Source organism: Anopheles merus, chromosome 2L, assembly GCF_017562075.2.
Source record: "Anopheles merus strain MAF chromosome 2L, AmerM5.1, whole genome shotgun sequence".
In the NCBI taxonomy this organism is placed as follows: domain Eukaryota; kingdom Metazoa; phylum Arthropoda; class Insecta; order Diptera; family Culicidae; genus Anopheles; species Anopheles merus.
This window is the reverse complement of record NC_054083.1, coordinates 6081201-6094561: the sequence shown is the minus strand read 5'-3', so window position 1 is coordinate 6094561 and position 13361 is coordinate 6081201. Positions and strand designations below refer to the sequence as shown.

The 13361-nt window shown below is 37.9% G+C and overlaps 1 protein-coding gene across 10 annotated transcripts in view; it reads left to right on the top strand.

The window, feature by feature from the left end:
• The first annotated feature begins 305 nt into the window (after positions 1-305).
• The window catches only part of LOC121591473 (SLIT-ROBO Rho GTPase-activating protein 1-like), a 30933-nt gene continuing 17877 nt past the window's right edge, over positions 306-13361 (top strand). The window contains exons 1-3 of one of the 10 annotated variants that reach the window (XM_041911985.1): positions 306-452; positions 5723-5747; positions 7127-7583. In XM_041911985.1, the coding sequence (XP_041767919.1) occupies positions 7490-7583 (94 nt within the window). In that variant the 5' untranslated portion in view covers positions 306-452; positions 5723-5747; positions 7127-7489. The other 9 variants (XM_041911988.1, XM_041911987.1, XM_041911986.1 and 6 more) reach the window with 9 other exon arrangements.

Below are 13361 nucleotides of genomic sequence, written 5' to 3'. Positions count from 1 at the left end.
TATGTGTGTGTGTGCATTCCTCGAATTGGACACAGGGCGCTCAGCAGGACTGCCTTACTGACGCTCGTGACAGCGAATGTCAGAAACAGCTGTCAACTTTCGATTGTCAAACAGTATGACCGAAAGCAGATGAGACTGAATTTGTTGTCCGTCGATTTGACTTCCGTTTGAATGAGACAATGGTTTCGAATCTGAACAGATTGGGCAAAACTGCAGTAAAACCTACGTTGGTGCGTGAATACGTGACCAAAATGAACTATGGAATTTCAAGCGCGTCATAATTTGCAGTGTAGTGACAGGTTTCATTCGGGACTCTACCTCCCTCCATTCTAAACAGTTGGTTTGTTTGCGTGTTGTGTGCGGCGGTGTCGTTTGTTTACAAGCCAGAAGCCGAGTAACAAGAGTGCCAGACAGAGAAACACAAACGACCACGGTCGAAATCGTTTTCATCTGTAAGTTCCGTTTATCTATAGCAACTGTTAAAAACCTTAGTTCCACGCTGTCGTTATCGTATATAAAAGCCAATGTGCATTGCATTGCTCTCAAGAATCGTGAGTACCGGTTGTTGGGGACGCTTCTTTGTTTCGATAAAAAAAAACAAACAAACAATCAGGAAGCCGATACAGCAGCTGCAAAGGTTAATGTGTATGGTTTCTTCACGCTAAAGAAAAGCTTATCATAAATAGAATTATACAGTTGGACCTTCGCTGCAAACATACGTTCGCATATTGCTTTTGAGATAGAGCTAGAAGAATAAGATACGAAGAGGAAGAAAGCAGTTAGATATTAGGGTTGGTACACTTTGCGACCGAAAGAGCCAAATTCTATTTAAAAAAAAAAATGCTCCAAGAGTTCTACCCAATGAACCAAATTGATCTACCAAGAATAAAAAATGGCAGAAAAATCTATAAAATATTTTATGATTCAAGAGCGGCGATCTTAACTGCCAAGAGCGAACCGCATGTGGCTAGCGAACCGTCGTTTGCCGATCGGTGGCTTAAGCGATCTTCTAAGCAAGCAGCTGAGTCTTCTGCTTGTTTTCATTTTATTTGCTATCTGCTAATATTTCATCAAAATTATTCCCTATTGACAAACATAATGAGTTACTGTGTACGACAAATACGGGAATGATCGATATAATCATACGATCATCATATGTGCTACAATTTTGAAGGATAAAACACTTCAAACAAGCTTTATCGTTCTGAATTAGAAAATCTGAAAATGACTAACCATTTGTTCAAACGGTGTGTTATTTTATACTGAATAATTAAATTCCCTTCAAACCCAAAACGCCAACAATCTCTATGGCTATGTTTGGTGATAGTTTTTTTTTTATCATAATATACAGACTGGAACAAGTTTAAAGCAATAGCACTAGCAGTAGTTAATTCGAAATTTGAAGCTGTACATAAATAGCTGTGCATTTTGGATGCGTATTGTATCGTTTCGTCCACAGTTCACAGCATCAACAACCTTGAATTTACCACATGCTCATCGGCTGAGCGAATCGTTGAACTATTTTTAGGATTCCACTTCTTTTAGAAACGGCCTCCAGTCGTGGCTAATCCTTGTTTCATGGAGCACAAAGATGACATGGAAGCGACTGTAAGAATGGGTGTAATAAGCAGAAACGAAAAGTACGTTATAGTATGCGAAGAAAAGGAGGAACAAGTCCTTCAAAAACGTTTATTTTCACCAGAGAGTCTCTTTACTTTTTCACCAGACTTTTTCACCAGAGAGTCTCTTTACAGGATGCCATTCGTAAGATTCAAAATGGTTAAATTACCGTATGTGCTTAAGACTTAATTATATTAAAAATTTAACTCAGTTTAACACATTAATCGGGATTATCATTTGATACTTAGATAGAAGTTTATTTTAATTGTTTCCTTTTTGTATGATTTTCTTTCCATTGTTGATTTAGGCTGAATTATAAAGATTATTAAAAAAAACACAATTATTTATAAAATATATACACAACTTCGATTACGAACGGTTGGCAGACTGGTATCATTAGCCGAGAAGCTAATACTGCTAAGTATTGAATTCCAAACGACAGCCAAACATCGAATGAGTTGTTTTCCCCCAAAATGCTAGCAAATGGGAAACAGATGTTTTTCGTTAGATATCGAACCCGCGCAGTTACTGTGCAGAGTCGTATAGTGAGCTGAGCCGAAAGCGTGGATGGCAAAAGATCGACCATATGTAGCTTTTGAACACAAACAATCGTGATCGCATTGGATAAGAAAAAGGATATTCCAAAGTGAGCAAAGTGTTAATTTGGTTGAAGGTTTTTGCTATTCGATCTGAAAATGAATAATTTTTGAAATGTTAATTTGTTCAAATGGGTTATTTATATACCCTAAGAAAAGGGCATCCTGCATTTCTCTGAGCGACTTCTTCTTCTTCTTCTTCTTTGGCTCAACAACCGATGCCGGTCAAGGCCTGCCAACACACTTGTGGGGTTGGCTTTCAGTGACTTATTGATTTCCCCTCATAGCAGGATAGTCAGTCCTACGTATGGCGGCACGGTCTATTTGGGGCTTGAACCCATGACGGGCATGTTGTCTGGACGACTATTGTAACTTAATTTGATGATACATCAAAAAGAACACCCCCAGCTCCAGACACCAACCATCGGAAACGTGAACCTAGCGCGTTTAAGGTAATTTACTCAAGGAGCGGTGCTATTAATACAGCAGCTAATTCAATTTATGACAGCATGCGCATACATGTACAAGAAATGCATTTGAAGGCACATATCAAAAGCTTTCAGCAGACCATGCAACGGTTTTGCCATAATTAAAACATTTGCTAAATTTACCTTATAAGGTGGGGATGAACAAGCCATTCGGAAAATTCGAGAAGAGGTCTTCTTGGTCATCTTAATACATTTCGGAAAATAGGTAAAATATTATAAAAGCTTACATCTTCCAAAGGTATACTATTACGAAAGAAGGAAATAAGAATACTATTTCGATTGTAAAGCGATTGTGATCAGACGTGAAAGCAAACTAATGTGAGCTAATTGAACATCCTTCGTCATATTTGGCACAACAATCGTAGTAGTCTAACTGACTGGTTTTAACACAGCTCTTCTGTTGTGCATCTTGCATACGGAGCACTCAGTGCCTATGAAAATTGGATGCACGATGGACATGTTTTTTTTAAAGGTAGTATAGTCGAGAAATGTACCAAGGAACGGCCCAACGCCCCTGATGTAAAAAAAAGAAACAATAATAGGTGTGACCTTTGTAACGATAGTCCAAGACTCATCTTGCGATTAGCGACGATAGCAAATCTATTGGGAATTTCTTAATTAAGGTAAAAGGTAATTCCCGATAGTTGTGTCTACCACCCAATGATTAGTTTGAGGGGACACAATCTGCCAACGACAGTCGCATGTTCCATGTGTCCCACCCATGTCGAGGATCAGAACCGAATGCTGAACTTACATTGGACAAATAGAAGATATCGTCTAAGCGTAGTTCGGTTTGTCGGCACGATACTAAAGTTTCCTTGAAGACCCTTGGTCTTGGTTATGCCAAAGGTGACTGCACGCTAGCACAGAGGATAGATAGTGTACACCAGAGGTGTGTTGCTCTATCAGTATGTTGTATGTAATCTATCGCGCCAATGTCCGCAAGGAGACGATCCTGCTAGACTTTATCGTGATTTGCACTGCGATTCTCATTCACGAGGCGTCTGAGTCGCATTCATCCGGACGGAAGTCGTCAGTCGTCGCGTCGGTAGAGACAAGCACACGTATAAAAAAGAAAAATATCTAATAGTTGGCAATGGTAGCAGCAGGACGTTGCGCTGTAGAGAGAGAGCCATGGCGACGACATCGCGGGCGCGTCTGGTGAAAACCGGTTTACGCAATGTTCTCCTGCACGACCACGACAACCGTGCGCTGGATGGAGCTTGAGGAATGGTAAGATTCGTTCTGCACATGGTCGGGAAACAAAGGGGAGCTAATGCCGCGGACAACATTTGTTGAAGCAGCGGTTCTATGTGCCGGGTGTTGTGAGTGTTTTGTGTGTAAAAGACCTCTGTCAATGCACCATGGGACGGTTAGTTGTGCTGGTGCTGCGCTGTGTATATCGTGGCTGCGTTGACAAACACAAGTAAACGGTGTAGCGTTCTTTTTTTAGAATTTTAAGGAAATTATGAATATTGGACCGGTTGTTTTGTAGAGCTCTGTTCTACCGAAAAGTGTCGCAAAAGAAAAGAGAAGCAAGCAAGCAATTATGGTTGTGTTGCCTTTTCGAAAGTGTAGTGTGTAGTCGAGTGACATTTAATTTAGCGAACTGCATTTGCATCAATATGCCAGTTGTGTTCGATATTTTGAATTTAGTTGAAGATTTTTCTAGGAATAGCATTTGAAGGGGAGACATGTATACATGTAAGTGTGTCGTGCCTTTAAATGCGTTACTGTTTTAATTTTCAAACAAGTTTATAATTTGGTACGGTGCATTATTTACATATCACTAATCAAAAGATACAGGGTAAGGAATTAATTGCAACAGTCGCTTGCTTGATAACACCACTACACATAGCGGAATTTGGGGCAAGTGTGCCATACGGGGCAAGAGTGCCACCAAGCATTTTTCCTTAAAAACTTTAGTTTAATGATCAATTGTGTATACAGTTGGTTGCTTTTCAATGACTAGGTATACTGAGCCGAATTTCATACAGACCAAATGATATTTCCCATTGTTTTGAACTGATTTATGTTGAGTTTCAAAATTGAGCAGAATATTATAATTTTTTAATCCAACCAAATAAGCTCTCAAAAATCATGGGAACAATCAACCGAGAAAATATTTACACCACCGTATAGCTGAGAAAGCGTGAAATTTTTTGTGGGGTTAGCTGAAAAAAAACTTTCTTTTTGTCACTGAAAAATTCAATTTCAAAAAAGATACAACTTTTGTTGCAAAAGAGCCATCTCTGTTTGGGGCAAGTGTACCACCATCTTTCATAGGCGCGAGCTGTCAAAAATGTAAACATTGTTGTAGCGTTTAGCGGTATGGTGCGCTTTTACGAGCGGATTCTACTCCGGAAAAACAGACCAGCAACAACCCATATTGCGATACAGTTTGTGATGAAAAGGGGTTCATTGGTGGCTCAAGACATGTAGGAATACATACAATAGTGGTACAAACGTAATTATTTCCAATTATCTAAGAAATACGGTTATTTTAACCAGGTGGTCGTCTTGTCCCATACGAGTGGCACTCTTGCCCCATAGCCCAAAAACAACGTCTTTTTGGACCCTTGTTAAAACGCTTCAAAAACTGTTGTGTTTGCACTTTTTTCAAGCGAAACTCATTTATAAGTGAGGAAATAGATGTAAAATGGTTATGAGATTTAAATCGGCTTTTGAAAAACACGTTTTAGTGAGTTATAACTTCAAATGCTTTAGGTGGCACACTTGCCCCAAATTCCGCTACGGTCTAAGCTTGCCTAATTCCTTTCAAAAGGCTGGATGTTTGTACAGCTTTGTTTGAGAAGAAGGGTACAGTCATGTCAGCCCACGTCTGTTGTAGCAGGAGCAATGTTACATTAATCCATAGTCACTGGTTCATCTTTCATATGTTTTAATTAAACTATCAAATTTTTCATGAAAAATGCAATGCTATGAGTAATATTTATCTATCAAAAAGAAAAGGGGGTAACGACTCGTCGGTAACTAAACTTTTATCCTTCTTTTCAGGTAGTAGTGGCGTCCAGTCGTTGAAGTAAGCAAATATGTCATTAGTTTTGCAACGACGGAACAAGAATCGATCGTCAATTTACAATTGCAGCGATGAAACCGATTTATGTGCCTGTTGTCGCTCCATCATTAAAAAAACTCTCAATCATAATTTGTGATACGGGAAACTGCTAGAAACATACAACAATTGTCCTTATCATCAATGTAAACCGCTTGGCTGATCTTTAGTAAGGCTGTACATTTCAGCTTATGTGTGTGTGTGTTGAGTACGGAGTTGTGTTATCGCTTGCTGTGCAGCGAAGCGTTCTGTCAGTTACTTAAGTAGGATCGATAGAAGCAGTATATTTCTTGGTTGTGTGTGAAGCGACCTGAGAGGAGAAAAAATGACGATGAACTGAGGGTTCAATTACGTCATCGAATATCGGCCATTTGTAGGAGTTCCGTGAGAAAGAAATGTGGGAGTTACAAGATGCGAGCAGCAAGTGGGGCTCCATCCTACAGAGAGTGAACGGAATACAACGAGAAATGCCGAGAGCGACGATCAGTTCGGATTGGGAGAAAGACGGCCATGCTGTTGTATGCGCAAGCTCGGCACACTTTTAGTAGTCTGGCAAAATATCTCGTATACTTCGATTTCGTTCGGCTTCGCCACTGCGAGCAGTAAGCGGTGAGAAAGTGAATCTGTTTGTAGCGTGAATTGTATAATCTTGCACCGGAAAAGATGTTGGCGTTACTGTTGCCTTTTTCTAAAATAGTTTTGTGTGTGTGCGTGTGTGTTAAATCTTCTCAACTCGGTGTTCCTGTGTGAAAAACGGGAAAAATACCTGCCGAAAATTGTCTTGCAGATTATTCAGTAACAGCACAAAAATTGTTCCTGGTTTCCGTGTGCTAAGTTGCATGATGTTTTTCCGTGGTATATTAGGTTGTGCTAACAACCTGCTCGAGCTTCTGGATCCGCTCCGACGAGCAATATCGACGATATGAAGAGGTGATGCTGGTGAAGGTGGATCGAGCAATAAATACAAACATCACCTTCTCTTGCGTGCACAGCAAAGCATTCACAGCGCATGTGGGTGTAAGAGGGTGGTGAAAATTTATGCGCCGATCGTAAACCGATCGACACTTTGCATACGCTTGCTCGGTGTTTTTGTTTCTATTACAACCGCCTACATCATCCGTGGAATAGGTTCATAAGGGCAAAGTGATGGCGGTCCATGGCGAGGCCAACAGTTTGGACTCACACGGTGTCTTCTACAATTACTACAATCTCATAAGTGATGATTAGTGTGTTCATTAGTGATAAAAGTAGTAATTGAAACCTATGAATTGTGTGTAGCGTTTTGTGTAGATATTACATATGTTTTAAATAATATTAACAATTGTTTTTTTCTTCTACCGAAACAGTGAAATAGTATTTTAGGGTTCGAAAGTTTAGTGAACATTGAATGTGAAGCGTAATTTCTCCGTCAAGTTGTGAAAATTTTATTGACAACTCCAGTAGCGTTATAAGCCGTCAAATGATTGCAATTGGATAACTATTGTTTGTAGTGCATTGCAAATGAAGTAAGTGCATAGGTTCAACAAACAAATAGTGAATACTGTACACCACAATTTTAAAAATTGTAATAAATTTGAAAGTATAGTTTGTGATCCTCGTAAATCGTGTTTGTATCAGTGTGTGTCTATGACAATTGTGCTTTGCTACACTCTGATTCTGATTTACCATCGGGTCATTTGAAGTGTTAAGTTGAATAAAAAAACGACGACATGAATGGAGTCACGATGATGGACGAGAACGATGTAGACATCAAAAGCCCGATCAGGCGACTGGGTTCTACAAGAAAGCTGAACTTGTTCAATAGTAAGTAATATAAAAATTTTATTATTGTTATACTTTATTTATGTATGGAAGGAATTGTACAACATCAACATGTTATGTATTTTCCGGAATATATAGCTTTTTAGATTTCGTTTGAACTAAACTAAAAAAAAGTATTTTACTATTCTATACTATACTTTATTATAATATTAACGTGGATAGGTTTGATAATTTCTTTGACATATATACTCGAGCGCTTCATAATAATCTTAAACTGTACAGGCTATAAAAATCGGTCCAACCCCCGGGGAATAATAATTACATGTAAGTAAGCTTAATGCTGAACTCATTATCAGGGTTAAAGAGTCACTGAGGAATAGAATTCAGTTTTTGTAAAGCACAATCCACTGATAACAGCGCAAAACATTGAAGTTGAAGTCACCGACAAGTTGAAGTCACCGACAAGCATAAAAATGACAAGTTTGCTCGTTTTTAAACGTGTAATCAGTGTTTTGGTACAAATGTATTTTTTCTATTTTCGAAACGCTTGTGTAAAACAATACATTAGAGGACATTTACACTGTGTAGTTGACCTGAAAATGATTTTTATTTATTTCGTTGAATTTTATGTTTGTAATACTGTTTATTATATAGATAATACAATAATATAAAAAAAAACATTAATAGCCTAATAATTTATTTCTATATTTGAAAAGTGTAACTTTGAGATGTTTCATGAATACCAAGTGATTTTTTTAAAGATTGGCCCATGAACATCAACACCAGTTCCTTACAAGTACAGGTCCCTATTATCTTATGAAAATGCGCTTAACGTTGATTTTGTTTGGCTCAGAGTTCGAAGGGGAATGCAGTATCCATGCGTCTGGGATAGAGATGGACTGAATTTAAGCTGCTCAGCATAATATTAGAGTCAATCAAGTTAAATTGCTTTGTTTCAATGAGTTTCCATGCTTATCTCTTTATTGGATATTGGACTGCTTTAGGGGCGTGATCTCGATCTGTGACCTACAAAATAACCTAAATTAGTCTGTTAAAATGCGTTCACACAAGTGGTGCATTATCGATGACGACGATGACAAGTGTTGGTGGAGGTGGTCTAGCTGTATATGGGTGTAAATCAAGCATGTATCGTTTGAATGAAAAAAAAAATGTGTTTATTTAATGTGTAAATTTCTCTTGCTATGGCCGTATTGGCTACTTAAATGTAAGATAGATTATATGGGATTGGATCTTACATTATAAAAATATTTGTTGTAAGCAGTCCATACTTCTGCATGGATTGCTACCTACATGCATACATGCCACAGTTTTATCGTATGTATGGCAGGGACGGTTTACAGAGAGTTGTGTGTTATTTTCGCTGTCTTTGGTACAATTACAAGCAAGGGGGAATTATGTTTGTTAGCCTTGGTGTATGCCATAAAAAATGTATACATAAAAAGTCCAAAACATAAACATTACCGTTAAGTGAGGTAGAAAAACAAATACGTGAAGCGATTCAAGTGAAGGCAATGAAGAATGTATTTTTTGCTGCGACTTGCACAATTAAACAATGTTTTTTTGTTGGTGAAATGAATAAATGGCAGAGTTGGTTCTCAACATACTATCACTTAAACTTGTGCCCTTGTAATTATGTGAATATGCTTGTATCCAATTTATTTAAATTGAAATTTTTGATGGTTTTATTACATTTTGTTACGACTATTCTTACGGTAAGGATGGTTATAAAAGGCATTTTTAGTTTATTTTACAATAAATCAATGCAATCAGCCACTTTATATATCTCACACTCGATCGAAGAGGAACGATAGTTGTTGTTGCCTAGCTACAACGGTTGCTTTAATTTTATTCATGAATATTCTGCTAAATAATGCGTGTACAATGTAGCAAAATCTTCTAAAAGCATCCTAGGAAAAAACCTTTTTTATGATTTTGGACAAACCGCTTCGATCGTTCCCGCTTCGGTCAAGTCTGGGAACGTGACTGATTGTTTTTGATTAAAATGGATTCATAAATTGGTAAATAGATTTAAAAAAATATTTTAATAACAAATTTGTGTTCAAACATGACATGGGTTATTTGTCAATCAAAATTGTTTTAAAACTAAAAATGGAGCAAAAATAGATAAAAACATTGTAGAAACACTTTTTATATGCAATAAAAACTAACAAATATTTCTTGATTCTTGACTTCAAAACGCAAAGTTTCATAATTTTAGTCGTCTCAGCATTTTTCGAAAAAGAATCAAAAAAGAATATCAACAAAAAATTTAAAGTATGACAAAGAGCGAAAAAGAGAGTAAACCCTTCCCCCTCCCCTCCTTCATCAGCGAAATCTCGATATGTATGGTCTAACACATGTCAATGTTTGTTTGGCAGAGCGAGAAAGCATGTTTGTTGTGATGTTATAAAGAATCTAGAGTGCTGTGCAAATGCTTTCGCAATACGGTGATGCGTTGAAGATTACAATTTCATAGCAAACACCAAGGCGTCTTAAATAACAAACGTGTAATACTAAAACCTAGAATATGAATGCCTTAAATTTTAGTTTTTCTTCAATATTTGAAATCCATTTTTTTATTACTCATTTTTTATGGAGCATTCGTCTCTCTGATGGATCTTGTGTCAAATGACTTCGGAACATAGTGCAAAATGCATATCATCCGATGCAGCTGCTCCGTCTATTTCGTCAATCGCCGTATAATCTCCTCTTATTTTCAAGGAAGTTTATAAATACTATCCAAAACATTATTAATTTGCTGAATTCGTTGCTTCGGGTCCCGTGATACAGATACAGCCGTGAAGCCCTACGACTTCACATCATATCCGTCATGTATTCCGTGTGTATCGAGTTCACCATACGCAGGACATTCTTCACCGACATTCAGGACGGTTGGTCTCCAGGTATCCCAACATTTTACCAGTAAAAAAACATATTTTTATTTTTCTTATTTGGCATAACAACCGTGTTATCGGGTCAAGGCAAGGTGCCCTGTTGTATCACTTACTAATGGGTTTGTCTCTCAAATGATTTATTGATTATCCTCAGCAGGATCAAAGGTATGGGGAACCTGGTCTAAATTGGTCTTGAACCCATGATGAGCTTGTTGTTGCGCAATGCAAGTTGACGGATGTACCATGGATCCGTCCGGGATATTGTGTAAATCTCAGGGAATATGACCATGGAAAATTAAACTGTAAATTACAAACACACAAGAACAACTATTAAAAAGTAATGAAAGTAAATATTATCATTTATTATATGCGAAATAAAATGCATGTTATTGCTAAATATGTTAGCTTCCGTCTTGACTATAGGCTATAAAATAATATAGTTATAGAAAAGTTATATCTATAAATAGGTTGCAGAAATTGAAGAAACATAACATACATTAATTAACAAAAAAAAATTGACTAGTCATGGTGTTTTGCACAAAACTTCAGAGAATGAAAACGGGAAAGGGCGAGGAAAGCCGAAACACAAATACTAATAGCGCAACAGTCATTTGTTGATAAACATCAGCGTGTTACGTGTTAATATAAATTATTGAGTAGCATTACGCAAATAGAAATGGAAAATCTTTAAACGTGTTTTTTTTTTGTTTCCAAATTGTAGGGACCGAATTCTGTTTTTAGTAAAAGCACAGCGATCGGCCCATCCCCTGCCGTTTGATTTAAATATCGCTTTTGAGTTTATACGGTGTGGTTGAATGCTCAAGATGGTGTTGGCTGCATGTTTTCGGACAGACTGCGTTTGTGTTTGTGCGGTATTGCAGGTTGCGATATAACTAACACTCGCTAGTCACGCAACGCACATATACCAATTTAACAAAGTTCCATGCATCGCAACATAAACCGTGCTCACGTACACCTTCGTCTCTTCGGCATTAGCGAAACATAGCGAGCATATGAGAGAAAATGTAGAGACACCATCTCTCACGCACACGCATTAGTTGAAGCGGAACGTTGTTCGATGAAGTTGGTGGAGGTCGTGTTTGAAACAGAGTAGGTTATTGTTTCCATGAAAACACGGATGCTGGTGGTTGGTGTTGCGCTTGTGTGTCGAAGCCATGCGATTCTTTCCTTAAGCTTTGTGTCCGGTAAAGTTAAGCGGCGTTTGGCAAAGTTCTGTGTTCTTTTTCGCATTGGAACGTAGAAGTTAAAACAGGAAATTTACGCAAATAACATACTCAGGGTGCTCATATACATGTGGACTCCGATGTATAAGATTAAGAAAGTGTAAAGTGTTTAAGTTGATTGCAAACAGTTTCAAAGTGTTATGTTTTGCGTGTAATCAACAGCATCGAATATATTTCTTCTAATCTAAACTGATTGTTGTGAAAGTTATGCCTTATTATTATTGTTAGCAATATTCTTTTGAAAGACAAATATGTTGTCCAATTGCGCTGTGTTGAAGAAAGAGCTCATAGTAGTGAGTGTTTGTCAGGAAATGTGTGTTTTTATTCTGCCTGTCTCTCTGCCTCTCTCGGCCTGGATTCGAATTGGCAGTGAGCAATTAATTTGCCTAGCTGCATGGGTTGGTTTTATTGTATACCAAATTGTACTTCACGCTCACTGGAAGGCCCTTGGCTTGAATAAACAGCATCCAGCATTACGACGTCACTACCTCAGCTCAGAATCAGTAGTAGGCTCAGGAATACAACAGAAAAGCTCTCTCACAGCTGGATTGCTACGGAAAATTCTGCTCAATGAGGATGTTGCTTCAAGAGCACAACGAGTCGAGAAAAACGTAACGGGCGTGCCGATCTCTAATCCTTTGTGTGGTGCAAGTTTGGTGATTACAGGAGTATTTTAATAATGTCAATGATAACGATAATGATACAGAGGCATCCTGTATGATGCCTGGTGCAACTGTGCTGTTATAGGTCCAAACCATCGCGTTAAAATAGAAAATCTGAGTGTCAGAAAATGTAATGCACGTTTGATAAGTGCTAGTTGGTAACTGTTTTTGTGTGCGGTGGTGCAAAGTAACCGTAGTTTGGAGTTTAAAATAGACCGATCGGTACAATGAAACGATTGAATCCAACGGTGCTGTGGTAAAATGGCAAAATGAGCTTGCCCAAAAAGTAAATTGATATTCTACGTCGTAAATGATGCCTCTCAAATTACTTTCAATCTGATTGACTGTTTCCCGAGCACAAATGGTAACGGCAAATCTGTCCATGCGAACGTTTACTTCGAGCTTTGGTGCTGTGCGAGAGTTGACAGCATGTTTTATCCGGAAACATGAAGCCTTTGAAGATTAAGAAAATACACAAAAAGAAATAATAGGAAAATCATTGTTCAATTTTTGTGTTAACATTATGAAGGAATCACTTAGAACCTATTTCACTGATTGCAATACAATTTCGAATGGTTTTTTAAATGACTATTTCCTACGAATGCTACTTTTCAAACGCAAAAAGGCAAATGAAGAATTGTACGATTTTGACCGTGTTTTACAATGGTTTCAGAGTTTTCTATTCGCAATTATTATAATACAACTCAAGATGTGTTATGAAATATAAGGGTGGAAAAAACACAGCATCAAAAATCGATTTAATCCATTGTTAGCAGCATCAGGAGCGAGAAACAAGATGTTTTAAGTTGTGCTATGTTGAGAGACTTCCGTGAGACCACCGCCACAGTGCAGTGAGAAAAAAGTACATTATGTTGCTGAAGAGAGGATGTGCGCAAGAGAACAAAAATCTGAAACAAAATCGAGAGTTGGCGAAGAATAACCAACGTTGATCGTTGTGTTGCCTTTCGTACATTGCTTATTTCCGGAACATAAGTTTCA